This window comes from Argiope bruennichi, chromosome X1, assembly GCF_947563725.1.
Source record: "Argiope bruennichi chromosome X1, qqArgBrue1.1, whole genome shotgun sequence".
In the NCBI taxonomy this organism is placed as follows: domain Eukaryota; kingdom Metazoa; phylum Arthropoda; class Arachnida; order Araneae; family Araneidae; genus Argiope; species Argiope bruennichi.
In genome coordinates, this window is record NC_079162.1 from 125,639,201 (window position 1) to 125,661,169 (window position 21,969).

General features: G+C 28.4%; 1 protein-coding gene across 2 annotated transcripts in view; it reads left to right on the forward strand.

Moving 5' to 3' along the window:
- The first annotated feature begins 398 nt into the window (after positions 1–398).
- Positions 399–21,969, forward strand: part of LOC129958676 (multidrug resistance-associated protein 1-like) — a 103,278-nt gene continuing 81,707 nt past the window's right edge. Inside the window, exons 1-4 of one of the 2 annotated variants that reach the window (XM_056071317.1) lie at positions 399–553; positions 5,195–5,374; positions 6,250–6,375; positions 13,112–13,249. In XM_056071317.1, coding sequence (XP_055927292.1) covers positions 524–553; positions 5,195–5,374; positions 6,250–6,375; positions 13,112–13,249 — 474 coding nt within the window. In that variant the 5' untranslated portion in view covers positions 399–523. Of the gene's footprint in view, positions 554–5,194; positions 5,375–6,249; positions 6,376–13,111; positions 13,250–21,969 lie in introns of those variants that run through there. The other variant, XM_056071318.1, reaches the window with a different exon arrangement.

Here is a 21,969-nt window from a genome sequence, read left to right on the forward strand (position 1 = left end):
GTTGCTCTTTTGAATCCTGCATGATTAAATATTTTGTAGTGATTCATTACTTTGATTACTTATTGATTTGATTGATTAAATAGTTTGTAGAACACATTATTACGTGTTCCTTAAGTCATAAATATTGCAAAGGACGAACATTTTGTGTCTCGTGATTCATTTTTTTTTCTCACAAAAATTTACGAACTGTACTAAAAAATCACAAATTAGTTGTACTGATCTATAAAAAAATTGAATGAGCATTTCGGTCTATAACGTAATATTTTTCAATAAATAGAAAAACTCAAATTATGCATTTTGCTTTTAAATATTATGGCTTTCCTATTTATTTCATCTTCGTTTCTTTCAGCCACGCCCTCCATCGAAATTTTGTGAACATGCGTATTAGCACGAGTTTCACAGTTGCCAGTTTGAACAGCGGATTTTGTTATTATTATTTTTTTCTCACCAGAAGAATTTTTCTTTGACAGGCTGTGTGGTTCAGTATTTAATAGATGACAGAAGAGAAAGATGTTGTCACACAATGGATAACTTTTGTGGAGAATCTTTCTGGGTAAGATTTATTTCTCTTCAGCTGATATAGTTTTCATTCGAAATTCTTTTTATAGACATCTAAAAACTAAATAGCAGAAAAATATTTATACGAGAATTAAAAATTAGCTTAATTCATTAAAATTTTCAAAAATTACCTGGCATAAAATTTTCAGTCATTTATTTTGAATCTTTTTATAGTTTTATCTTTTTTTTAAGAATGACGTTATTTTTTACGTTACAATTTCTACACACAATTTTACAGGATAAATATTTATTTATTATTAAATTACAAAATTCTACATGCATAAAAATTTTAAAAATGAAAAGAATTCAATAAAAAATTTGCTGATTTAATATTCTACAAAGTATTATTTTTATACTTTATATTATTTAAAGTAAAAAAATAATATAGTAGCATTTAAAGGCATTATGTAAAATGTATGTGTTTGACAGTGCGATTAAATTATGCATAAAGGAAAAAAAGTGTTAGGTGAAATGGAGGACAAAAATTAATGCCTTTCTTAATGCTAAGACTAGATATATGGTTAATATCAAACATCATCATTTCACAATAACAATTAATATTTTAAATCAATTCCTGCGGGGGCTTTAGTTAACTCTTTTGATAAATTATTATTTAGGAATTCCAAGAGAATCCTCTCTTGTGTCTTTTAATATGTGTGGCAGGTAGTTAAATTTTTCTTTTGAAGTATACTAGCCGTTGTTTGTAAGCTCAAATTATTTTTTCTCCAAACAAACTGGATTATACCGAGTTTAGAAATTTACGATTATGCCCTCCCATATGAATGAAACACTATAGAAACTGGTTTGTTATTTGTTGCTTGTGTCTACTTGTATCTTGATATAAACGTTTGCCGAGAACCAATATTTAAACAATATCTGTTGTCTCATTTATAAAAAGAAATTATGTTCAGTTCTTTGCTTTTCAATATAAATGATCGCTTTCCGATTTTAAACATGCCCTAGTGGAAGACAAATGGGATGCAAATTTTGGATGGAGATTTTGTATGAACTGTGTTATTCAATTTATGGTACACAATGAATCTTCATGTGTGAATTTCAACTTATTCAAACATTTTTCTTCAAAACAATTTTCCAACTTATTAGGTAACAGCTTCTTTGCTCTTACTGTATGGAATGGCTTTTGAAGTGGTATTTAGTTTTCGACTTTAGCTGTGGTAGTCATAATCGAAAAAAAAAAAAAAAAGAAAAAAAAAAAAAAAAAGAAAGAAAGAAAGAAAAAAAGCTTTAATAAATGGCTGAAGACAAGAACTTCATTTCCAAATTCCCACTGTTCACTATTTGTATAAACAAAGTATTTTTAACTAGCACGATAGTTGTTGTCAGACACAAAACATAACACGTTAATAATACATTGCAAAACATTGGAAATTGGAAATTCTTGAGCTTCATGCACTGCACCCAATATATCACTATGTAGCAAAAGCTTTGATAAAAATTTAGTGCATTGATTTTGAAAATTTCTAAAAATACGAAATGATTTATTAAATTTAGCGGAAATTTTCATAAATGGAAAACATGTAATGTCAATTAGAAACTAGATTTGTATCTTCAAAATCGTTAAAAGACAATGATTCTCCGTTTCATTAAATTTTCTCGTTAAATGGGTTGTAATAAATTCTTATCATTTGTTAATAATGATGATTTTGGTTTGAAGACTGAATTCAACGAAATTGAGAGTCTGAGTTTTCACAAATATTTTTCATTGAGATTAGGAAATGCTTAAAAATTGGCATATCAAATTTGGCAGTACTAATTCTGTTTAGACAATATATTGCATTATGGAAGAAAATAATTCTAGGAGATTCATACTGTAATTTACCTTCAATCAATTCACTTGGAACAAGATTTTCTACAGAAAAGAAAAACTGGTAGCAGAAAAGTCATGAACACAGGTCTACTGCTGTATTTGCTCTTTTTTCCTAAATATTATGATAATGCTTCTTTTGTTTCTATGTTAAATATAAATTCAAACATCCTTTATTTGGCCTTCGTAAATCTTTAAGTTTGCATGCTTGTTTGAAAGTTGCGTAGCAAACAGGAACGATAAAACGTTTTATTTTTTTAAATTTTTGATTGATAAAATACAATATGATTTTAAATTCAATAATTAATGATAAAAAATACAAAATTAAAGGATAATTCAGAAAAATTAATTGAGAATACAATTATTAGGTGAAAAAAATCTGTACTCTATCAAAATTAAAAACACATACACACACAATTTTTTTATACAAAATATTCGTCAATGATGGCGTTTTTGAACTAACGATGTCATATTCCTGTTACAACAATACTGCAAAAAATGAACAGGATAATGTCATAAATTCTACGATGCACAATATCATTGACTTAGAAGTTTTATTCATAGTTTAAGATATTATATGTTTGATAATTACAGAATCAATTTTTTTTAAAGATGGTTGTTCAGAGTTTGTTCATAAGTAGAATAAAACGTTTTATCTGAAATGCGGTATAAACATCTATCAAGGCATAAGGAATTAAAAAAGGATGTTACGTAACGTTGCTGATACTATTGACAAATTTTCTTGACCGTATTTCTACTATGGCCAAAGAATAACTATCCAAATTCTCATTCTTCTTAAATTTTATATTTTATCGTTTGTTTCCAAAACAATTGAGTTGATCTTCAGCAAAATTGGATTTCATATTAAAAACAAAATAGATTTTCACATCACCATTTAAAACTGTTTGGAAGTAATAGGATAGGAAGTAATTCAGAAAATATATCTAATCTCTAAATCCCAATATTTCCAACTCTATTGCATTTAATTAAACAGAAATTCTCAAAAATATTCCGAAGACTTTTATGAATAAATTGAAAACTTCTTAGGTCATATTTTATTATTTCCTATGAAAATTGCTTTCATTCCAATTATTGTCATTAAAGTTACTTGTAGTATAGCAATATACTAATTTTAGTATATTATTTTTCTATTCCGACTTTTTTTTTGTATTTATTGATTTTTTTGAAAATGCTTTGAATTCTTTCCTTTTTTGAATCAGAAATTCTGTTTAAATTTTTGCCATTAATGCATTATTAACTCGCTTATTAAGTTCTTTGTTTTCTGTAGTATATTTTAAATATAATGTATTGATTAGAATGGATGATTAAGCCTTGCAAGTTCTTTATTAAAACAGAATTTTAATATGTATTATTGGGAAAAAAATAAGGATTTTCACGGTGAATTCTAAATTATATTGAAATATTCAGTAAAATTGATTCTCTCAAGATAAATCTGTTCTGGCTGGGAATCCAAGGAATACTCAAGAATTTCGATTTACGTTTTAATCTACTGTTCTCTTAAATAAATTATTTGCCTCTTTTATAATGAAATCGGAACAGTAGTTTCTTGTTAATGTTAAAGAATTTATTAAAATTTATATTATTTATTAAATTTATTTTTATATGCTTTTTACACTGGAGAATCTGCCCTAAAATACCTGGTATTTTCAAAAGATTTTTATAGTTTGAATTCCGTTTTATAACAGTTTTTTTATTAGTTTCATGGTTTTTAAAGATGCATGATTTTTCTTTTACGTTATCAAAATTCCTGTTGTATGAAGAATGAATTTGTCGAAAGACTCTTAAAACCGCTAATTTTATAAATTTCTGAGAGTTTCCTATTATATAAAGGTTATACATATGTTAATGAGTATATATATATTAACATAATGTATTAAATGCCATTCATCCTTATACATTTAAAAATAACTATTTTCAAATACTTATGCATTACATTAATATTAGTTATGGCTGTAAAACAATGAAAGAATGATAATAAGAATATCCAGGAATCATATTCGCACGAAATTAGATAATTGATCCATCAAAAAATAACAAGAGGACTGTTATAAAGAAAAATATTATGCAATTATGAATCTGTATTCAAAACTCAGTCATTTGTTGATATTTCCTGCGCAAAAACTATTTGAATATTCAACGTACATTTCCCTCCCCCTTTTTTTTACTTCAAGAATTTGAGATGTTATTTTAATATATTAATTCAAACTATTTTAAATATATATTTCATTGCTTTTGATTCTAGGACTTTGAGAGTTTATATTTTTTATAACGGGATAAATTTCGAAAGTTTATTTCATTTGGAAGCAACTTCATCACTAGATATTTGTTTTTTAATATTTTTTCGAATTCTATTGCTGTTATCGCAAAATAATCTTTATTTTCTGAAATTGAGTTTCTGATAGCATTAAATAGGTTCTTTTTTTTGCTTACTGTATATAATCTGTTGTCAATTACTTGCACTAGTCAATTTTTTAGTATGTTTTTTAAATATTTTTTCCATTTTTTAACTAGTGTTGCATGTATTATTAACAGTTTTTATGTAATAATATCCTTAACTGCGAATAAAATGTCATTAAATTGATGTGAAATACTTCTTTTAAAATTATCTCGCTAATTATCGCGAAATATTACATTTATAAATAGCATTAAAATATTATAAAGTCTACATCGCGCATCATGATTCCTACTGCACCTGTTTATCGTAGAGTTCTGTCACCAGTGTCTTAAGTGTTAAATCTATAATCAAGAGATTTTACATGAATTGAAACTATTTGTATTTGCTTTTTCTAGGACATTAACAAGACTTGGCATGCTGAAGTCCCCGATTTCTCGTCTTGCTTCCAAGACATTGTTCTAGTGACCGCACCATGCAGCTTATTTTCTCTCTTCTTCCTTCTAAGCTTATGGAGCCTAGTAAATCGTTCGTCACTTAGTCCACTTCCGTGGACATGGCTGAATATAACTAAATCGGTGAGCAAAATGTTCATAATATCATTTTTTAAATGCAACAGAATTGAATTTTTGGAACTTCGTTTCGTGAAAAATAAGTTGTTATTCAAAAATTATATGATTACTCTGTCTGAGGCCTTAACTTCTTAGAGGGAGGGATGCAGAAATATTTTCAACTAGCCGAAATTATGAATGTTTTACCTTTAAGGGGACAATGGACTTTGAAATAATCAAAAATGGACGAAAATATAAAAGTTTTTTTTTATATTTTTTTTTATTCCATCACCAAAATATGTTTATGTTAATTTAAAATAGCTTTATAAAATGCATTGTTCAATAAAATAAATGCTTGAATAATATAGAGAAAAAAGTGCATTTTGATCATTTTTCTTGAAATGATTTCTAATTGAATTAAAAATATATTTGAAATGTTCTGGGTGTCTTAATCTTAGGGAAAATTAAATAAAATTGATAATGAAAATTTCGGTTAAGCATTAAAAGAAATTTAGGTATGCATTTTATGTTTCGAGTTCTTTTAGATAATTAAGAGCCAATTTTAGTTCCGAAAAATGTAAAATTCTTATGAAATTTGTTATCATATCTTTATTAGGTAGCCTAATTAATCTCTAATACATATTTTTTAAAAAGGAAAAGACATTTAAATATTATTTGAATAAAATGCAAAAATTATTACAAAGTTAAATAAAAGAAATCTAACAATCATCTTATCAATTATAATTGTAAGAGATCTGCGCAATTAATTATTTCATATAATTATTATTTATCAATTATTAATACGATTCAACTGTGAATTTCCCGAGTTCTCTTAAATGTATGAAATTAAATGTTAAAATAAGTCCCACGAATTTTCTGACTGTTGAAAAATTCTACTCCAGGTATTATCGTTGTCATTGCTGCTTATAAATGCTGTGTGGTGTGGCATTTTATTTCATGAAAATATTTCCTACGAAAGTGTACCTCATACTGCTCTACTTTCATCAAGTTCTAAAGTTATAGTATATGTAAGTACCTATATTTACATCAACTATCTATAAATGAAATGCATATTTAAATAATTTTATCAATGTAAATTATGCCAATATTCGATAAGTATAACGTGCAAAGAAATTGCTCAACGTATAAAGATATCGTTCGGAATCAAATATGAGTGTAAATGGGTTTTTTTTTTTTTAATTTGTCGTATAGGAAGTATAAAGTATTGCAATTGTCAAAAAATTCGAGATCGAAATTTTGACTAATCTCCCAAGTTTTAGACCTCTCTGAATTCGAAAAACACATTTTTGGCATTATGTCTGTATGTTTGTGACAAAGATAATTCAAAAAAGGCTTTGAGATAAGCGAAGGAAATTTGGTGTATAATCTGTATACTAAATTGGTAAATTTTTATCGAATTTTTAGCGAAATTCATTCGGAAGAAGTCTTTCTGTCCGGCTGTCCGAATATAAGTTAACACGATAACTACAAAACGAAGAGAGGTAGATAGATAAAATTCGGTACACAAATTTAACATTTATATGGTAGATACCTATCAACTGTTGAGCAAAGCCAGCAAGGGTTTGAACATCTGCCGGTTTGTACTTTCAGAAGGATGTAAAAGCCTAACTCAAAAACAAAACGACTTAAATGTTTCAAATTTGATATGGGATTTCGTAACTACAAAAGTAGTACTTGGCCAAAGTTTTGTTTCAGTCGGTTGGAAAAAACACGTCTAAAACATAAATTCGATTTTCGGATACTATTAATCGCCAAAACGCCTCGCCAAGGATCGTATGATATATTTAGTAAAAATGATAACTTCTCGTTAAAGATTAATATTTCCTAACTATTGTACGCTAATGCCGTGCAAGACATTCTCTGGGATAACACTTTTATTAGAGACTATACGAGAAAGTTTTTATTAAACTAATCCGTTGGTTTTCACCAGCTTCTGCTGAGAAATTATGACAGCAAAATTTATGTGTAGTAATCTTGTTTATCTTTTTATACAACGATCGTTCCAACTAAAATATCTTAATGTAAATAAAAATCATTATGGCTATGTATTTCTTCTAAACAACTGAGCCGAATTCAACCAATTTTTTATTTTCAGAGAAGAGAAAGAATATTGTCAACTTTTTAGGCTTCAAAAATGACTGAAATATTAAATTATGTAGAAATTAACTAACATTTTATTTCTTCCCTCAGTAACTTGAGAAAAAATTATCCTAGGAAAAAAAAAATACTTTTACACCGCTTTAAAAGACAAAATTTTATCTTTTTAACGATGCCAATTTCATTTTTATGCAATTTTCCCTTCAATTACTAATAATTAAAAAGTAATGCAGAGAATTTCAAATAACGAAATATATATTTCTTTTCTAGACAAAGGTTAGACTTTGAATGCTATACCACTAACTTTTAAAATTTCGAGTTTTATGCATATTTTTGGGGATTTTTTTTATTGATTTTAAAGTAGTAAATTTTAAACATGTCTGAAAGCAAGCAAGAGTCAGTTATTCAAACAAAAGCAAATGAATTATTTTTGATTGTTAAAAGTAAGAATATATACGAAGAACAATTGCCTGAGCATATTAGCTAAATTCTAAAAGAAAAATTTTAAAGCAGACAATCGACAATTTTTGTAAAGAACAACTATTGATTGGACTTTCTTTCATGTTTTTATTAATGAAAAATTAATTATTTAATGAATTGTCCCAAAGTCTTTTTAAAACCTTCCTTATATATCAGATTAGTGAGAAAATTTGCAGTACTAGTATAAGAAATATTGATAATTTAGAGAAATTTGGAGAAAATAACAATCAAGATTTTTTTTAAAAATCATTTAGTTCAACTGATATTCTCCTTTTAATTAAAAAAATTTCGGACAATAAAAGGGTTTTCATACTATAATAATTTATTCAGAAATATTTTTTTCTTTAAAAATAGCATACATGAATGGAATTTAACCCTGGGTAAAGCTGAGAATATTAGCTAGGGGTTTTTTATTTGAGGGGGGGGGGGGTTGGCACCTTATGGGGTAATGCCTCAATTCTTTGTGCATATCAAATTATAGCCAATAAGGAAGTCCCAATATGTATTGCATTCTAGCAAGAAACTGGAGACATTGTCTCAGTATCATCAAAACTCTGACTAGAGAAGTGTATACCAATTGGCTCATGAGTTATTGTGGAAAATATTTTTTACTGTTTCCTTACAATTTCTGGACTGGGCATAAATAAAAATAAGACACTTCTATGTTAATTTATAGCCTTAATTAGTGCGTGTACACACACACTCTACTAATATTCATTTATATATCTATATCATTATTTTTATGAATATGCGCCTTCACTTACAATGAATCAGAAACGTCCGCCATATTGTTATCCTGGGATAATGACGCCATCAAAACTAGGGCTATATCGCAAGAGTAGAGGCACAACCCAATAAATCTATTCACCTCAAATATCTTTTTATTAGTTTTTCATATGCCTCGTAAAAGAAAAAGAAAAGGCGAAATGAAACAAATGTCGAATTTAAAGCATTTATAAAGCAAATGTTGAATGAACAATCAATAAAAAGTATGGCCTTATATTATAAGGTCCCCTCCCGGAAATATATTTATGAAAAGAAACCTACAATCGTCGAATAACACTTAACCTTCTACTGATAACGATGATTTAAATGAAAAGGCCCGTGTTTTTCTTATCCAGCGATAATATTAATGATTCTGACTGCTAACCTTTGGGAAGTTAAAATGCGTAAGTGAGATTAGATCTTTTCTACTTTGTAAATGTCCATGTCATCATATAAAAAATTGAGAATTTGAGCTGCTTCTTTTTTATTTGATAAATTTATTTATTTTTCAGCTTAACGTGCTGATGTGTAATGTGACTAAACAAGTCATTAAGAAAGGTACATGATAAATTTAAATGCGTGCAAACTCATAATTAATATTATTTTCCAATCTTTATCTTATTATAAGCTCTCGCATACTAAAATATTTTATTGCGAACATTTTTGAGAATAGTATTATTAATAACGATTTTGGAAAAGCTGCATATATTTTCAGCTGTATTTTTTAATATATTTTCCAAGATACTGTTGCTCTCAGCAGAAGGCAAAAAATCTTAAAGAAAATGAAACAACTTAAGGAGGATTTTGATTAGAAAAAGTGTAAGAAGAGCCATATTTTTAAATAATGTGAAATAAAATTCACAATAGATTTAAAACAATTATTGTAAGAAAAAAATTATATTTTAAAGAAATGAATGAGTTTTGGCAGTCTATTTACTTTTCTAATTTTTTGATATTTTTTTGTTAAAATCGAAGTGATTATATAGAAAAGTAGCCATCCTGCCTTTTGTTTCTGAGGAAAACTTGTCTAATGCAGTGTAGAACAATTCCTTATTTGCATTTCCTTCTAATTAAAAAAAAATTCTTTGATACATTTTGTCAGGAAAATCATCCCTCACGAAATACATTTTCGGGAAGAAAACATTGCATACATAAGAAAATTTAATAATTCACTGAGGCGTTGTTTGATGATAAACAAATTTAGTTAAGTATAGTGATATCGAAAATATTAACAGAATGTTTCTAATCCACATGACTTTAGAATTGTTTCCCTCATACAAACATTGAATATTATAATAGAATGTTAGTCGCACATTATCAGGTTTTTAAAAACTCTATATTTGATATACATGTATTCGAAGTCGAAATCCATGTTTGTATATCAGCTGAAAGGTTTTACAAAAATCAGAATCCAAACAATAAATGGGATTGAACTTCCTATTATTCGCAAAAATGGATCTCATATAATTCGCAAAATGGTTGAAAAAGAACAGAAATCTATATGAAAATTCTTTAAAACAATTTTTACTTGCAAAGAGGAGCATATGCATACAACTATAATTTTTTGAATTTTTAAATTTTCTGGTTTGTTTTTTAAAAACTCGGCCATTTTTTTTTTAGCTAAAACACTTTTTTTTTTAATTTGTGATTGAAGTCTTCACAATATTTTGGGATCGAAAATCGCTAATAATTGAGAATTACTTGTGGATAATATTAATGAAAAATGAATATAAGATTATATATCCGAGCATCAAAATTACTTTAATTTAAAGGCATGTGATTTTTCTTCATTTAAAAAGGGAAAATCGAATTCCTTGGAAAAAAATTGCTTTAGTGAGATCTTTGCTGAAGCTTTGTGGGAAAAGATTATTAGTTTTGAAAATAACACGCGATCATCACAATCAAGAAATTTTGTTTGTTTTATATTTCTGAATTATTGAAAATATCCATGAAAGACGGGGCAGAAAGTTTAAAAATTTCTTATTTTAAATTTTTTCTTTCTTCTTTTTCTTTTTGCCTAAAAATTCAATGAACTATTCATGCAAAATATGCAACACGCGACTCATTTTTTCAAAGTAGACTTTCTAAAAAATTCAGCGCTAGATCCTTCGCCAGAATATAGATATAAGTTACATTGGTACTGTAAATAGTTGCAAAAAAGAAAAAAAGAATAAGAAAAAAAACAAGGAGATTGTCATGAAAGGATTTGATGCATTTACATGTCTAAAAAGTTCGAATCCCAGCTGGATAAGAGCAGTGTGTGCGTCTGCATGTGTGTGGTGGCGGGTTAATACTTTCTTTTGACATTCGATGAGTCAATCTTTTCCACGCACATTTCTTTCATGAATTCTATATGATTTGGACTTTTGAATGGAATCTTCTTCTTCTCCTCTAACACGATAACCCTGGATGATCCTTGCCCTATTTTACAGTTCTTTCCCATCTGGCCCCCCGCTCCATTTTGGGACAAAGTTATCCAATTTAAAAACTTTAAAAATTTTAGGTCTTTTTTCAATCAGGTTATAAACTTAGGACATTTTTTTTTTCAGCCACTTGTTGATTTAGTCTCTCCCCCCAAAGTTTTTGATTGGTTATATTATCAACCATTTTGATTATAAATATCCAGTTCTCTTTAATCTCTGAATTCTTACTAGTTTAATAATACCTTTAAAAATTTCATGTATTTATTAATTGGTTCTTTTCCATATATTTTCGCCCTTTATTTCAGTAAATTCAGTAGTTATTTTTATTCAGTACACTTTTAAAGATTCTTCATTTTAGTATTGCAAGAATTTCTTTTTTTATTCTCTCTCTCTCTTTTTATCATTATCCATGTTTCAGTATCACAGGTGATAATGGGTCTAATTAAGTTTATGTAAATACGTAGTCTGGTTTTTGTTTTGATAAAAATTGATTTCAGACATCTACGTACTGAGAAAAAAACTTTTAGTATTTGTGATTTGAATTAAAATTCCTGATTTTATAATATTCAGAATGCTAATTTCAGAGCCTAGATATTTGAAACTATTAACGACATCAGATTTGTAATTTCTATTTCTATATAGGGTTAGTATATTGAGTCTTGGTACATGGCCTATATTTAGTTTTTCCATTGTTAATTATTAGATGCCTTATATTTGTTTTAGATTCTAGAGATATAAAACCTGTTTGAGTGCCTCCAGAACTCTAGTGATTTTATCTAGATCACCTACAAATGCACAGAAAAATGGAAAATTATTTATCAATTTTAATTTTTGATTTATTGATTACTTTTTGAAGTGTTTAAAAAAAGACAATTTGATTAAAATGAAATAAAAAGTAAAAGAGAATGTGTTTTCTTTTTTCTCAGCAAATTGATATTATATGCACCAATTTTGCTCAAAAGTTTTTCAAAACATGACATGAGTTTTACCTTTATCTATGAAAGAAGAAGTTAAGAAAGTTAATTGAAATTTGTGATAATTGAATAAAAATGTCATTTCGATTATGTAAACGGTATTTCTTGACTAATGTTATTGCTGTCTTTAAATAATTGAGGTAGTTCCAATGATAATTCATAAAACAAAAAAAGCAACCATTATATATATATATATATATATATATATATATATATATATATATATATATATATATATATATATATATATATATATATATAATAAATTTACCATATTTAGTACAACCCTATCTACATATGAATAATATCTTCGAATGAATCACCTGCCACTGAAAAATTCCATCTAAAATCCAAATCTGATTCCATCTGATCTGAGAAGATTCAAGATATGAATTAGATGCCTTAATGAACGAAAATGATTGCCATTCTTGAATCTGAGTTTATTAGAATGACAATCTGGAATTGTAATTATTTAATCCTTTTCTACAATACGCATAGCATTAGTTATTTCCATATGAACGATTCAAATAAATCATAATCTCTTTCCTTTGAAATCTTCACCGGGTTTGCACAAAACTATGATTCAGGCGGTGGGTTACAAAAAAAAAAAGATATGCTGTTACAAGGAATGCTTCAGCAGCAAATTTGCAATATCAGAACAGCGAATATCAATATTCTTTACTTATAGAAAATACAGTATAACCCAAAATGATAGAGAGGACATGACTTTTTTCACAGTACACACTCGAACAAGAATGATCAATTGAAAAGTGGTCATTCTTTCTCTGTTCCTAAGAAGACTGATGCTTGAAGATTATTTTTGTTTTTAAACTTAATGTTTTTCTAACAAAAAAGCATCAAGAAGTGCTTTCCAATCTTTAAGAATACTTTAATTATTATTGTTCAAAATGTGCCAGTCATTTTTAGCTTCATGTGATGAAGATTTTCCGCAATGAAATAAAAGTAATGTTATTGCATTATATTAAAAACTGGTTTTTTTGTAGCTATTAGTGATGATTTTGATGTTGATGCACAAAAGTCGTGGTATTACAACTTCGACGCTTCTAACCATCTTTTGGATTGTCTTCTCAGTTTGTGGAATCCTTCTTCATAGGTCAGCTCTTTTACAATACTTCATGTCGGTAAGTTTTTAATGGTGCATTAATGTAATTCTTCCCTTTGAAACACATAATGCAAAACTAATTTGGGTCAAATTATCATAAGCATAAAAGTATTCTAAGTCCCCCATGGAAAAAATATTTTTTTAAAAATTAGGAATGATAAGCCAGAATTCCAGTTATTTAGTTGTGTTGATGTATTGCTGTATGAATATATTTGTATAATTGATTCTCTCTGATTAAGCAAAAAAAAAAAAAAAAAAAAAAGGCTTCTGAATACGAGGAAGAAAGACAAATTCCCACATCTGTACTACGAGATATGGAATTCAGTCAGAAAATTTCATACAATTTAGTCATTACAAAGTGCATTATTTTGCTGTTTTAATATCAGAAAAAGAATATTTATTTTAACAGATGCCTCCACTCCATTATTTTGCAGTTCCCTCCAGATCTTTACAACTTTCAAATAATTTTACAACTTTCGGCTTGTTTTATTATCATTGGTCTCTATCTCTTTTTCCTTTATCAGAACAAGAATGAACAAATACATGCAGGTTTGAACAAGTTGAGAGGAATAAGCGATTTAATGGCAAATTAGAGCGTTATACAGTTGAGCTTAATGCCTTGGCCTATCCTAAAGTTGATGGTGAAACTTTTTATCCAAACGTACTTTTATAAAATCATTTGAAATTATACAAAGAATTTTTAAGTATTATATACTTATAATTTTTCAAAGCTAAAGCGAGAGAGATAGCAGCTTCTATAAAGTACTCTTTTCATATTCACATCAATCGAGCCGACGAAGGCACCCATAAAGAAAAGCCTCCAAACCAGCCTCGGCAAGTAGAGTAATTGAATGATCCATGCATTCAATAATAGGGATACTGCGATCAGAATAAAATAGCCTCCATTGCGACACAACCCATGCATGGATCACTCCTTAGCAAAGACGCCCCGTCATCGAGGAGGGACCTATTAATCAGGCTGCACTTCCCAGGGAAGCGAGAACCTGCTTGCTATGTCAATCAACTTTTATTTCCCCCTTCCCGAAAGGAATAAATCGATCGAGATAGATTGAAAATATTCTGGATTTTAATTGAACGAAACTGAATGAATCAGGTTCGCTTGATCTGAAGGAAGAATAATTTATGTTCAGATATTTTAGTCTAGTTTATAAATTGGTTAGGGTATCAGATAATTCAAAGATACTTTTGGGATATCTTAACCACGAAGATGTGAAATCGAAAAGATAATTATTGAGAGTAAAGTAAGAAAAGATTTATTCTCTTTAAAAATAGGTAAATGCAAATTTATAATGCAAAGGACATTTTGATATAAATTATTTAAAATTCTAAATATATATATATATATATTATCAAATTAAAAAAAATATCGAATAGGAGATTCGTCACGAATAATCGAGTCCAAAAATGTTAAAGAATTGAAAACCATAGATCTAATCGTTTAAAGATAAACGGTTGTCCATTAATTCATGTATTCTCATTAGAAATATAGGAATTAAGGAACAACCATTGTAGTGCAGATTTGAGGAATGATACTTTATTCGTTGAAATTAATTATTTTGTTAGAACTTTACTACCGTTTTAAAAATTTTAAAAAGGCGGTAGGCGTAACACTTAAAAGAAAAATATTCTTCCATTATTTCGATTTAAATAAGAATAATAGACGATAATTCGAATGTATTTTCCAATCATTTTGAGGAATGATACTTCATTCGTCGAAATTAATTATTTTGTTAGATCTTTACTACCATTTTTCAAATTTCAAAAAGGGGGGAAGCGTAACTTTTAAAAGAGAAATATTCTTCTCATTATTTCGAAATAAATGAGAATAATACACAATAATTCGAATGTATTTTCCAATCATAAATTTCCGAATGATAGAAAAATATTAAAAAAAAATTCTTTAAGGATATGATTTGCTTCAGTCAAAGGTAAAAGCCCGAAAATCAACACTTTATGTATTTACCTGACTGTATGTTCTTTTAATTCAATGCAATTATTTTACTTTATTATTAATGCTTGTTTCAGAGTTTTGAATAAGTATATTTTTTAGTCACCACGAAAGACAAAACACTTTTTGAATGCCTATCATGCGAATCGATTCTAAACATTTACTTAAGTTTGCACACCATTCTTTCTTTCATAAAAATAAAACTGAAAGTAAAATTCGACTGCAATAAATTGAGCAACATATTTGATTTTGCCTTTATCGCTTACATTCATTTAATCAAAATTGAAAATCATCGATACAAAATTTCAGACGAATGAGCAATACTTTTATTAAAGACTTGTTCATTCAATTCAGAGTAGCAGGTATCTGAAAGACCTTCCTATAGTTCGGTCAAAATGATGCTACCGTCTACTCTACTTTCGTAGACCCTCTAATATTTATGTTTGCTTGAAAGAATGATCTAAAAAAGGGAACAATCTAATGGTACCGATAAATATTTTAAAATTTTAATTCAAATTTGTTTGAAGCTGCAGGACGATTCATAAAAGTTGTCAACAAAGTCTAAATTGAAATGTTATTTCATTTACCCTAGAAATAAGATTATTTTGCAAATTTGAAGATTATGATTGAGCTAGTTAAGTGCAAAATCTATCTTAATATATATAAATTACGTGTCACGTTGTTTGTCCGCGATGGACTCCTAAACTACTTAACCGATTTTAATCAAATTTGCACACCGTGTGCAGTTTGATCTAACTTAAAAGATAGGATAGCCCTTTTTTTGAATTTTTAATTATTAATTAAAAACTAACTTTCCCGCCAAAAAAATCTTTTCATTTTCCCCATCGCCAAATGAGTTTTTTTTTTTTTTTTTTTTTTTCCAACAGTCATGAGGCTAGGCTTAAGATTTTTCAGCTGATTATTTGAAACGATTCTATTTATTTTCTTAATGTTTGATGGATTTAAAATTAAACATTGTTAATTAATCGATCTTTCAGATTCATTCTTAATTACTTTTGAATTAAAATAAAACAGAATAAAGGAAATTAAAAATTTCTAATCTGCATAGCGTTACCCCAACTGGCGTAGAAAAACTCACGCATTTGCGTTAACGTAACTGGCGTTGAAAATTCACGCAGGCGTATTGTGTTCTGATTGTTGACATGACAACCATTATCAACAGATGATTTAAATTATTTTTAGATTAGTTGCATGTTTTTTGTAATTAAATTGTATTTATGTTAGTTATATATTTTTTGTATACGCTTATAGTTTTAAGTACATCGTTTTTTTTTTAGTTTTTTTTTAACCTGTTTTCAACCGATTATTTTAAACGATTCGTTTTATTTTCTTAGTGTTTGATGCATTTAAAATTAAACAGTGTTAATTAATCGTTCTGGTCATAATGAATCTGAGAATATTTTGTTGACAAATTCTTGAAATATTACATAAATTAGGAAAGATATTCCTTAGTGCCCATAAAGTTTAAACGCTCAGTGACTGTTTTCAGTAATCATATTACAAAAAATACTTTGTTTCAGTAAAAAAATATTATTATATTAATTGCAGATTAATCCTTTCCACTTTAATTTATAGTATAAATTCTACGGGAACTAACAGAAAATTAGAGAGATACATAGAAGGCGTTTATAATATTATGAGAGAATTATATGACTATCAAAATTTGAAGTTTTAAAATATTTTGATGAAGAAGCTATTAAAGTAGGAATTGCATAAAATATTTAATTATTAAAATTTTAACGAACATTAAGATTGGCGAACCGACTGGTCGCCAAAGGCGGCTAGTCATTTTAATATATTTTCTTCAAGAAGCAGTTAAATGATAGATGCTAACATTTAACTGTTATAGTGAGGAGATATATCGAATATTATAGTTTTATAATGAAAAAAATATTGAATATGTGCTATTCTTTTGTCTTTCCCATCATAATGAAAAGAAAAATTCTCAAGCTGGCCATCTTGTCCGAAATCCCTGTTTATATTTGCATATTGGAAGCATGAGGAGTCTGGCTAAATAACTTTTTAATATCTTTGAATGTTCTGGCTTGATGAATCATTAAACATAAATATTTATGTGTAATCCAGTTTTCATTCATTACGATGAAAGGGACAATTTTGTTTGCAATAAAGAAAAGGTTCCGCAATGGAAGAGAAATGAAGATGAAATAATTTCAGCCGTTTTTACTTTTACTAGCCTGAAGATATATTAAGCATTTTAAAATATATATAGAACAATAAAAATAAAATTATTGTTGCAGATTTTTAATACAGTTAAAACATATAAGCCTAAAAATCTAGAAAAGTGAATTGGGGTAAATTACCGAAAGTTCATTTTTAAGCGCATCTACAAAGTGCAACAGAAAGCAAGAAATGATTAATCATGTTCTGAAAAAAAATATCTTTTTAAGAACTTTGTCATTCAGATATTGAAAAAAATGTTAAAATTCAGAAGAAACCTATGCACTACGTTGAGTACAAAATAGAAATAAATTACCATATTCTGAGAATTTCTATTCGTTGAAAAGTTTCAAATCCGTTTCTATCTCTAATGCATAGAATTGAAAATATTTTTGTTAAGTAAAAACACCTGTCAAGTTGAAATGACATTTCCTTCTATAGCGTCTGTTACCTGTCACATGTTTTGACAACTAGACAAGAAATGACTTCAGCAGCAGATTGCACAAAAATGCAAGTTTAGAAACCAACTTACAAAAGAATTTTTTGAAAGAAACAAGAATAACTATGATTTTTCACTGATCAGAATTTTATCGCCCGTTCACTTTCTTGCAGTTAGAGATAAATTGTATTTTAAGTAAATGATTTAAATACTATTAGTAATTACGATGCAGTACGATTATGTAATTACTATTTTTTAAAAATACAAATTATTGACGTATATAGTTGAAGTATAGTATTATCTGTATATTTAAAGTAATAAATGCAAAAAAATTTATTTAAAGTAATAAATAAAAGAAAACCAGTCGAACCTAACAACGAATCACTATTAGTCTGATTTCACCAATTTTAATTTCATATGAAAGCTCGTGATTTCCAAACTTTTCAGCAAAGATGTTTCGTTCAGCAAAAATAATTAGTTATAGAAAGATAGTTTTTTTTTTTTTTTTGTGTGTGTGTGTGTGTGTGTGTGTGTGTGTGTGTGTGTGTGTATAAAATCGAGTTTTTTCAGGAAACACCTATATCTATAAACTTGAAAAGCAAAACCTTATCTAAATATAAAATTGATCCAAATTGTTAGAGCTGTTTCCGAGATACACAAAATAAATAAATTTATATATATGCAACTTATAAGATATTTTGTATATACAAGATATAAGAAATTTATATATATACAAGATCATATATAAGATATTCTGATTGGTTAGCTATGTTTGGAAACTGACGAAATTGTCAAGTCGGTGGCGAAAATTAGCAAAATCGGTCCAGCTGTTGAGTTGGGAGATCTATTTAGATTTTGTTTTGCAATATCTCTCAATAAGGAAGGCAGTAGATGGAGATTATCCTTGAAAACGTGTACAAAGGATCAGAGCCTGACTAAGGCAGGGGCATACGGGGTAGTTGCCCCGGGCCCCCACATCAGAGGAGAGCCCCCAAATCGAATAGAAAGTTTATTTTACGTTTCCTTCTTTAATGAACTTTTTTTAACATTGCTTTTCAAAGACAAAAAAGACAGAGGGGGCCCCCAATAAGGCTAAGTCGGGCCCTGCAAAGGATTGGGCAACTGGGTTCAAGGGGAATATAGATGCCCTGGGCGCCAGTCTTACGATCCGCCTTGAAGACAAAACGTTAGTCCGTGTATGCTACTTTTAAAAGAAAAGCATGATGAAAGAACGAAAAGATAATACCATGTGCCGGGCGTAGTCACCACTACCGATTGATAATGACTAGGGGCAATTGAATCATAATATACCCCACAAGAATCACTTACTTCCTCTACACCATTTGACGTACAAACGGCTGTAAGCTTTCATATAAAATTTGGTGAAATCAGTACATTATATAAGTTAATTAGTGGTTGTAACAAGGGAACTTAGTCCAGATTTTTCTCCAGAAAGAATGTACTGTAAGGTAGTGTTTTTGAAATATCATTAGAAAATGGATGATGGTTGAGAGCAGGTGACCGTTGATAACGTTTCTGGGTATCATTAACTTTCATAAGAAATAAAAATTGCAGAAACTGATTCCAGTGCTTATACCTGAAGGACTAGTTCTTTAATTTTAAATATGTAGATGTCAGGAGAATAACTGTTCGTTAAAGAAGGTTAGGCTTATAGCAATTTTCACAGTAGTCCCTGAGAATTATCACAGTACTGTATCAATAGGCCCTGCGAAGCAAGAAGATTGGCTTCCCTACTGCCAACAGTTAGACATCCCCTATGCTGATTTTAAGGAGTAATTCCAGAATAGTTTAAACATTGTTAGATCCTTCCACAAATGCAGATAGAGCAGAATGATCAAATTTAGAAGAGGAACTAGTATAACTTATAAGTAACGAACAACTGAAAATAAAATTCAGCAATAAGTACCAAGAATTCTGGCATTAAAAATCAATGACAACTCTCTTAATTGGATTGCGGTTAAGAGTACAGAAATTCATAACTGCTTTCATTCATCGTATTTGATTATGCGTGGGTACAGTTCAATGGCTTATTTACTGTCTAAGAAAAGGAATAGATTACAAATCACTAAACTTAGCTATTTGTGACTGATGTTAACAAAATTGGAATCTTATATTAAAAAATATACCAGCCTCAGCCATTTCATTAATTTTTTATTTCTTGTTGATTTAGTATTTATTTTTAAATTTTCAAAATTTTTTACTACATTTGATAGTCGTTTTTATATTTATTTAATAGATATACAGGCAAATAGATATAGATATACAATAGATATAGAATACAATAGATATAGATAATATGCAACAGTATTTTAATATTTCGTATGATTAGCTATTATGGAAGAGGGGGTATTTTATTTTCTTATTAACTGGCTGGTGCTCCACAAAAGTTTGAGAGCCTCTGAACTAGACTATTAAGGTTATTTCTTAAAAGACTTTAGAAAAAATTCATAGGCTGTCTGAAACAATTGTAAAAGCGTCTATGAATATTTTACTAAGCGAAGGAGTGCAACACATTTTTTATCCAAAAAATATGACAATTGCGGAATTTTTAAAATTTCTGTTTGAGTATAAAATTTTAACTTTTTTTAAATTCAAATATTAGTTTGATTGATAGTATAAGAAAAGTATCTCTGGGATAAAATTTGTGACTAACACGCACACATTTGATTTATGAAATGGATAAACTTGCTAAAACTAAGAATTTTTGCTTAGTTTTAGCAAATTGTCTAGCTTAAATAGTATAGAAGAGCTTCTGGTTTAGCAACTTTTAACAGTGTCGTATAGAAGGTTCAAGAGATATTCGAAAAGTTAACAGCAATGACACAAGAAGTATTATAAAGCAAAATGTTATACACACACACACATATAATATTATCTTTAGTTGTGATCAATGGCTTAGCAAGGGTAAATGGCGCCCGAGGTGTGCTATTATTTCCTCGCCCTCTTCACTAGGCTTTGAAAAGTGTTACAAATACAAACAGGTTTTATATCCATGGTGCCCTCAAGGAAAACATCTATAGCCCCCTTGCCACCCATCGCTAGACCTCAGGATATATTTGGTTGGTAATATTTGTAAGAATCATAATAAGATTGCCATTAACATAAATGAATTTGATTCCTCTTAATAATGAATTATTTACTGGAAGATAATCACTTTCAATATTTCGCATAAACTATTTTTTTTTCTGTGTTAGGAATTTGTAAATTTAAATTCGTGTTTCGTTTTTTGAAAATAAGAGTATTTCTGCCTTTTTAATAATTTGCACCGCTAATATTATTTTTTTAAAGACATGGGCGTTGAACTAAAATATAAAAGTTATAAAATATTTATTTGAAAATGAAAGTAATTTTAAAAAGTTTGAACAGCAAATGAATGAAAGAATGTTGGAACACGCGTATATATGTGTGTGTGTGTGTGTGTGTGTGTGTGTGTGTGTGTGTGTGTGTGTGTGTGTGTGTGTGTGTGCGTGTGTGTGTGTGTGTGTGTGTGTGTGTGTGTGTGTGTGTGTGATAGTTTAGGGAATGTAATTGCAAATGTTTGATTTATTTAATTAATTAACCTACAAAACATAACAACCGCTGATTTTGATTTTTGGGAATAGATGGCAGCACGATAATAAAAATAAATTGCCCGAAAGGAACTAAAACGAAGAGGATAGATTAAATAGAGGATATTCGCTCTTTTATTGATTCTAAAATGCGTGTGTTATAAGACCCTCCAAAAGTTTTAAATTAAAATAAAACATTCAACAAAAAGTTAAAAAATATTCATTTAAGAAAGAAAGCTTTTATACTTTAACACGAAACCGATTGTATTCAGCTCATTTAGGAGATTAACAGACGTCTTCCTGGAAAATCATTTTGCTAGTTCATTGCAATTGAAAAATGACGCAAAATAATGAGAATTTGAGAGTAGATACAAAAAAAAATTATTACAGGAGTTCAAAGAATGGTCCTAATTTTTATTTATATGAAACCTAGATTCTTTACTCTCTATATAAAATTTTTCAAAAGCAACAATAAAAATATAAATTATTTTGGTTGACTTCAATTGCTCAGATGCCTTTTAATAAAATAAAATATTTAGTAATTTTTATTTTTCAATAATAGG